Source organism: Primulina eburnea, chromosome 18, assembly GCF_022965805.1.
Source record: "Primulina eburnea isolate SZY01 chromosome 18, ASM2296580v1, whole genome shotgun sequence".
Lineage (NCBI taxonomy): Eukaryota > Viridiplantae > Streptophyta > Magnoliopsida > Lamiales > Gesneriaceae > Primulina > Primulina eburnea.
This window is the reverse complement of record NC_133118.1, coordinates 24,215,284-24,222,784: the sequence shown is the minus strand read 5'-3', so window position 1 is coordinate 24,222,784 and position 7,501 is coordinate 24,215,284. Positions and strand designations below refer to the sequence as shown.

Genomic DNA, 7,501 nt, shown 5'->3' with positions numbered 1-7,501 from the left:
TCGGGTTCGGGGGTTTTTTTTTTATAAAATAACATTTTATCATTTTGTGTCTACCAAATAAAATATGACGAGAAAATAAGCTTATCAAAATAATATTGTCTCGTGAATGTCTACAAAATTTAAACACAAAAATATTTATCTCAAAACATAGTGGACCGAAAACAGAATTCCGACCCAATCCACACCGGAAAACAGAACCATGCAACGGCACCACACCGCCCGATACTACCCCCACCGTGTGAAAGAAAGCCTTTTCCCCCCATTCACGAACCCTCAAGTGCAACTTCGCAGCAGCAAATCAGCAATCAAGAAATACACACAGTATATATTATATATATTCTTCCCAAATAAATCCAAAATGCGATTGTTTTCACTTTTCAGCATAAATAAGGGCTTGATGAAGACCACCCCCTGGTTAGTGATTGGGCACCCGCTTCCTTTACCTTTACGGCGTAGAATCGGCTTCCTTTGGTCCATCGTGTTCTTCCAACCCAACCTATTGGGACTTTTGAAGTCCTACCCAGATGCTCATCCTAGAGTTCAATCTAGCGGTATGATACATGCAATTCAACAAACACATAGTGAACAAGATTTGAGCTATACCAGCAACTGTAAAACAATGACTGAAGCCAAGATTCGAGCAAATCCAGTGTCGATTTCAACAGGTCTCCAGAAATAGCGATGTAATTCGAATTGGTTATCCGAAACTCCTGGGACTTCCGCTCACCGACCCTCGTTCTAACTTCTAAGTAGAAGTCTTGCGGTGCTTTGCCCTTCGAATTTTGGAATGAGAATCGTAGAACTATAAGCCCATATTGAGGTGTTTTCCAATTTATTAGCCCATATGTTTTTTTAAGCCCATATCGTAGAATTACGAGTCTTCCGGTCATTATAAGCCCATATGTATTTTTTAGAAACAATCGGGTACCCGATCGGGTAATTCGGGTACCAATTCAATATCTGAACCCGACCCGACTAAAAAACCTTATTTTACCCGAAAGTTGCACCCGATCGGGTTTCGGGTCGGGTGGAACCCGAAAAACCTGACCTGATTGCCCACCCTAGATGCAACAATGCAAAATGTACAACAATAGAAATTTTATAGTTACAATTAATTAGAAGAATCATCGTCGTAATTAAAATGATACAAATAGCTACATGTTCCACAATCAGGTGGATTGCGTCTTCTCGTCCCTCTACGCAGTCCTACATTTTCAGGAATATCCTCATTTGAGTAACCTGAATAAGTGATAGGGGAAATAACATTTCTCTGTGGTCGAGTGTCATGCACAATATGCTGAGGTCCAACGTTGAGCAAATTCATGAAACTTTGTGTGTTCGACCAATAAGGAGTCTGAAAATCCGTCTAACCAAACGAACGAAAGTCACCAAACTCTAAATCACTGAAAAAACCAGGTTGAGTATTAGAGGTTCCTGCAATATTCATTTCAGCTGACGCAATAATCGTAGAGTCTCATGCAAACCCACTTGGTTGCCTAACCATGTCACTTCTCCATCCTAATGATGACTGATGCGAAAAAGGAGAAGACGTACCAAAATTTTGTTGAACATTAGTTTCTCCAACAAAAGTAGTGTACGAATATGGTTGAAAACCAACGACAGTAACTGTAGGTGATATGGTGCGCACATTTATTCGATTGTACTATTGGAAGTAGTCTTCGTCAGTTTGCATCGATCGCCCGTGTCGCACCCCTTTAAAAACATTTCTCAGCCTATTATTCCACAACTCAATTGAATTCCTATGATAATCTCTCCAATCGGTGTTTCAATGTCCTATTCTCGTGATATTATTCATATCGTCATTGTCGACGACAGACCCTGAAATTGATTGTCGTCTTCCAAATTGTCGCATTACCCGATTAGGACGATGCATCTCCACGATGTCAAAGCATATAAGAGGACAAACACATCGCCATATTCTGTTGTCGTATGAATCAATAGTCGTCTTCACATCTATATCATTTTTCTGGTATATGCTCCAATTAAACTGAAAAAAATAAATACCGTTGAATATTCATTTAATCAATCAAAACAAAATAGTCTTCGTTAAATCACTATTACGTATTAACATTCTATAATACCTCATTATTATTCATACGATCTAGAGAATCCCTTATAATTCTTACAGAATGTGTTGGCGAATGTGTGTATCTAAATCCATATTTCCACCTACAATTATAAAAAAAATAAATTACATATCAAGAAAATATACAAGATATATGATATTACCACCATAATTTTTAAATATTACCGTGCGCCACATGGAGAAACTAGAATGAAACCATCCGGATCAACGGGAGGTACAACTAATGTTAACCCATCTCGATCGGGGTTAACACATTTAATCCTGCTCCATGCTCATATCTGCTTATAATAATAAAAAAAAATTAACATTTACCAAAATATTGTGTTAAATAATCACATCACATTAATGATACATGTAGGATATATAAAGGTCCAGCCATTGTAGTCTTCTCTATACGTGACGCGTTACACAACTCACGGTATAAAATGCTAAAACTGCACTACCCCAACTATAAGGCTTCACGTTATCAACATCTCGTAGCAGTTGCAAAAAAATTAGTCTACATGACCCTCCTTGATAGTCAGGGAACATTATTCCTCCAATAATCATTAACGCAACACAACGAGTAAATTTCACAACATCTACTTCTGAAGTTTCATCATTAAAAAGATTAGATATATAATGATCGTGTAGTGCAGTCATAAACAGATGTCCACCTTTCAAATATTTAGATGCTGGCAAAAATCCCAACATATCCAAACATATGTGTTGTCATTCCTCAACTTTATTGTGATACATCTACTCCAGTTATTGTTTCTCCATCAATTGTTAGACCCCAAATGATTGAAACATCTTGTAATGTCATTGTTGCTTCACCACATGTAAAATGAAACGTGTGTTTCTCGCGTCGCCAATGTTCAATAAGCGCAGTAATCAAATGATTATCAAGAGCTTGTGACCCACATTCTAAAACTCCATAAAAACCCATATGATTTAAATATGCTAGTACATGCCTGTGTAAGTAATTATCAGTATATAACTTCCAAATCAAATTGTCTGACCTCTTCACTTTGACAATATCATCAACGGTTAACGAAGACACTCTTGATGACATATGTGTCGCTTGTAAATAGAGGAAACTTGGATCTTCTAAATTTCGATTATCTGTCATTCTGAATTATGTCGTAGATCTTATCAACTTCGTCTAAAAAAAAATTTCTACGAGGAATTGAGAAACCGAGAAATGGGAGAATGAGAGAGCAAAGATAAGAGAAGGAAAGAAGCGGAGGAGGAAGAAAGAAGAAGGAATCGGACATAGATAAGGATTGGACGAGTGTGAGAGTGCCACATGAGAGGTGGAGTACCGTCCGCGCTTCGAAAGCGCGGACGGTGCTCCACGTGAGCACCGTCCAAGCTTGATAAGCACGGATTGCAATAGAATTGCAAATTTTTTTTCTTAAATTATTTTTGAAAAAAAAATTTAAAATTAAATTACTTTTAAAAAAACCCAACAAATAAACGTTATAAATTTGTTATATTGAAATGACAAGTGATATTGAAATGACAAGTGATAAATAAAATAAAATAAGATAAAAAAAAATTATTACAGTATAATAAAATCATGTAATCATGTTATAAGATAAAAAGTGTTTTTGACAAATATAAAATTATACTGTTGACTCCATATAATTAGTATAAGATAGTCTTGTATCATATATGATAAGACAAAAATTTATGTGAGACGATCTCACGCGTCATATTTGTGAAACAGATCTTTTATTTGGGTCATTCATGAAAAAATATTACTTTTTATACTAAGAGTATTACTTTTTATTTGAATATGGGTAGGGTTGACCCGTCACACAGATTAAGATCTGTGAGACGGTCTGAACTCATATAATAATAGATATATTAATTTAGTAATACCAAAAATGATAGTAAAAATTTAACACACTTGTCTTGTTAAACCAGCTTAAATTTGTAAAGTTTAAGGCTCGACCACACGCTTAATCGCCTCACACATTTTAGATCCCTGGTTAGAGAGAAGATAAATATGAACTCAACTCCTCGGAAAAAAAGTATTTCTACATGAAAGAGACACGGTTAGTAAACTATGCGAAGCTATTAAGATCTCAGGGGAACAAAAATCAACAAATTTTAAATAAAAAGGAATACGTGTGTAGGATAACCTGTAAAGCTATGATCTCATGGAACAAGACTTTCATTGAAATTTTCCTCTTTTACTGTCAAAATTTAGCAGGTAAGAATATATGGTTGGACAGATCATTAGAATCACAACCATCTTCCCCAAAACACCTCACATAAACAGGCAACAGAGAGCCGGGAATTCAAACAAAAACATCACGAAAAGGGGTCGAGCAAATTTAATTTCTAACAGTTGCTATCAGAAAAACTTGCGACATAGAACACAAGGACTCGTTAAAATGTTGGTAGGCTACACACTTCGTCGTCTAACAACACAAAGGGATTTAGTACAAACAATAATGGCGACTATTTTTGTCAACACGAGCCAAAACACGCAACAGATCTAGATAATTACATATTGATATTGCTAAGGTGAGCTGAACACCAATGTCTAACGCAGGCCTGTTCAATATATCCAATGAACAAACCACAAAATTCATCAAAACATGTGGCAGACTATAATTTTGAGTCATTCCGATTAAACAGCACCAGGAAACCAAGAACCACAGTGTTCTTGTCACAAGAGCTAAAATGTACACGTTATAATAATACCCTACACAAATAACAGAAGTTTTGATATGTCATATACTTGCATATCAGGAAACAAGCTATTTTTTCAATCCCCACCTCAACATATAGACAGTGAAAAAACACAAACATGGAAAATCTTAAAATAACTACTCAACTGTGTGTAGAAATTGGTTATCAACTTAACAAAATGGAAAATCTTGAAGATTGTTATTATGATCCTGAGGCCTCTAAATAATAAATGACCAAAAATGTAACATAACTGACTAGAAATTCATCCCAGCACAGAGAACGCTAGCCAGCCAAAGACTGGAGTTTTGTCTCTAGAAGAATCAAAAGTTCAAAAAATAGCCAAAAATTCTAACCAATTGCAGAAGCATCAGAAACAGGAAAAAAGCTAATGAAATTACATTATAGAGGAACACTGCTTACAAGCCTAGCTCCAACTCGATCGAGTTGCTTCACCATGGCTAAAGCCTTCAAGTTTCCTTCTTTCATGAAGGCCTCGACCATTCTTTCCCCAATTTCTCTACCCCTCTCTTCATCATCCGTCACCGCGACGGCAGTTGGCCCTGCCCCACTTATTGTACACCCAAACGCCCCAGCAGCGATGGCAGCTTTCTTTACTGCCTCCATTCCCGGAATTAATGGAGCCCTCCTTGGCTCGACTATCTTATCCGATGACAATGCACTGCCCAATCCTTTCAAGTCTCCTTGCAAAAGAGATGCAACCAATGCCCCGGCCTGGCTAGAATTCCACACATGGTGGAACATCGTGATTTCTTTTGGCAATACAGCTCTCATTTTCTTGGTGGGAGCTTCAAATTCCGGATTTACTAACACAAAGAATAGTTTGTTTTCTTGAGGGAGCTTTAATTGCATTAGTTCAAGAGGATCATAACTTCTAACCAAAATGAAACCTCCCATGATAGACGGAGCTATATTGTCAGCATGGTATCCAGAGACCTTCGCCTCCGACTCGAGCCCCGCGATAACGAGCTCTGATGGAGACAACAGCCCTCCGAAAAGCTCGTTAACGGCTACTGCAGCAGCAGCTGCACTTGCTGCGCTGGAGCCTAGACCACTGCCGAGGGGTAGACCCTTCTCGAGGGAGAGGGAGACGCCAACCGATCGAACTTCCAGCATCTTCATGACAGCGATGGCAGCGATACCAGCGCAATTCCACAATGGATTCTTGCTGAGTTTCGACCCAGCTCCGGAGATGTCAGAAATGGAAACCTCACCAGGGCGAACATCCGGGTCGACTCGAAGGTTGACGTAGTCTCCGATCCCATCTACGGCGCAGCCCAGAAAGTCGAAGCCAGGACCCAGGTTAGCTACGGTAGCGGGGGCGAAAGATTTGACGGAAGTGAACACAGGTTTGGGTTCTACCGCATTGATTGCTACAGATTTGGAATTGGAGGATGGTTGAGCTGAGGCAGATACACTGAATCTCAAGGAAGATGGAAGATGAGACGGAGATTTGGATAATCTTGTGGTGGAGATGGGGCTGAAAACAGGATTCAAGCTCATTTCACAAGAACATATGGCCATTGTTTCCGGAGCCGCAAACGAACCACTAGGGGGCGCAACGTCTTCCGCCGATATCGCTTCTCCGTTCCGTACTTTACAGTGATCCAAATCTAGAATGCGAAGCTTTGAAATTCAGTTGGGTAGTAAGAATTTAAAGAGAGAAAAAATTGAAGAACGCAGAGAACAGTGGCGCAATGAGTATCGGCGAAGAAAGAGATGACAGCACTAAATCAAGAAAATTAGGGATTCCAAATCACCGGATTTGTTTTTTTATGTTTTTTTTAAAACAAAACAATATTAATATTTTTATTATTATGTTTAAAATTTAATATGTCATTTATTAGCTTGTTATTGAATAAACAAAGTGAAATCTGAACTTATATAGAAGGATAAATTTCATCATATGAGATCAAATAAAATTAGAATATGTCTCTTGTTATATGATCTCACGAATCTTTATCGGTAAGACATGACAACTTTATCGATATTCACAATAAAAATTAATATTTTTAGTATTAAAGTAATATTTTTTCATTAATGACCCAAATAAGAGATCCGTCTCACACAAGTTTTTGTAATAAAGAGTAGGTCTTTTGTGAGACGGTCTCACGAATATTTATCTATGAGACGGGTCAACCCTACCAATATTGTAATAGCCGAGCCTGGTGTACGGTACGGTTTAAGCTTTGCTTGTTATTTGGGTTATGTGATTAGATGTTTAGAGTTGTGTTTTGAGCCATAGTATTATTGGTTATTATTGTCTTGAGGTATTAGTTGTTGTTGGTTGTTCGTTTCAGAGTTTCGGATCAATTTTAGTTGGTTGAGTTTTGATCATTGCCGTGACCAGAGTGCACCCGCGCTCTTAGAGGAGTGCCCCCGCGGTGTACTATTCATGATTTTGGAGTTGGGAAGCCGTGGCAGGACCGCACCTGCGGTAGTGCAAGGACCGCACCCGCGGTGATGACCGCACCCGCGGTGTCTGCAGCGCCGCCCCCGCGGTCCGAGTGTTCCAGAATTTTGTATTGTGCCGTGAGCTAGGCGCACCTGCGGTGCTTGTGGCAGCGCACCCGTGGTGGAGGTATGGGCGAGATATTTAGTTACTTTTTGGAGTGGTTGGCTTCACTTTACTCTTTTTCCTCCTCTTTCATTTCGAAATTCTCTCCATTTCTTAGGGTTTTCATCCATTTC

At 38.6% G+C, this 7,501-nt stretch overlaps 1 protein-coding gene across 1 annotated transcript; it reads right to left on the bottom strand.

Annotated features, from left to right (window-relative positions):
* Positions 1 to 4,713: 4,713 nt before the first annotated feature.
* LOC140820168 (homoserine kinase-like) lies at positions 4,714 to 6,554 on the bottom strand. The gene has a single exon (XM_073180491.1). It carries the CDS (start codon positions 6,332 to 6,334, stop codon positions 5,192 to 5,194), a length of 1,143 nt encoding a protein of 380 aa, XP_073036592.1. The 5' UTR covers positions 6,335 to 6,554; the 3' UTR covers positions 4,714 to 5,191.
* Between the last annotated feature and the right edge of the window lie 947 nt (positions 6,555 to 7,501).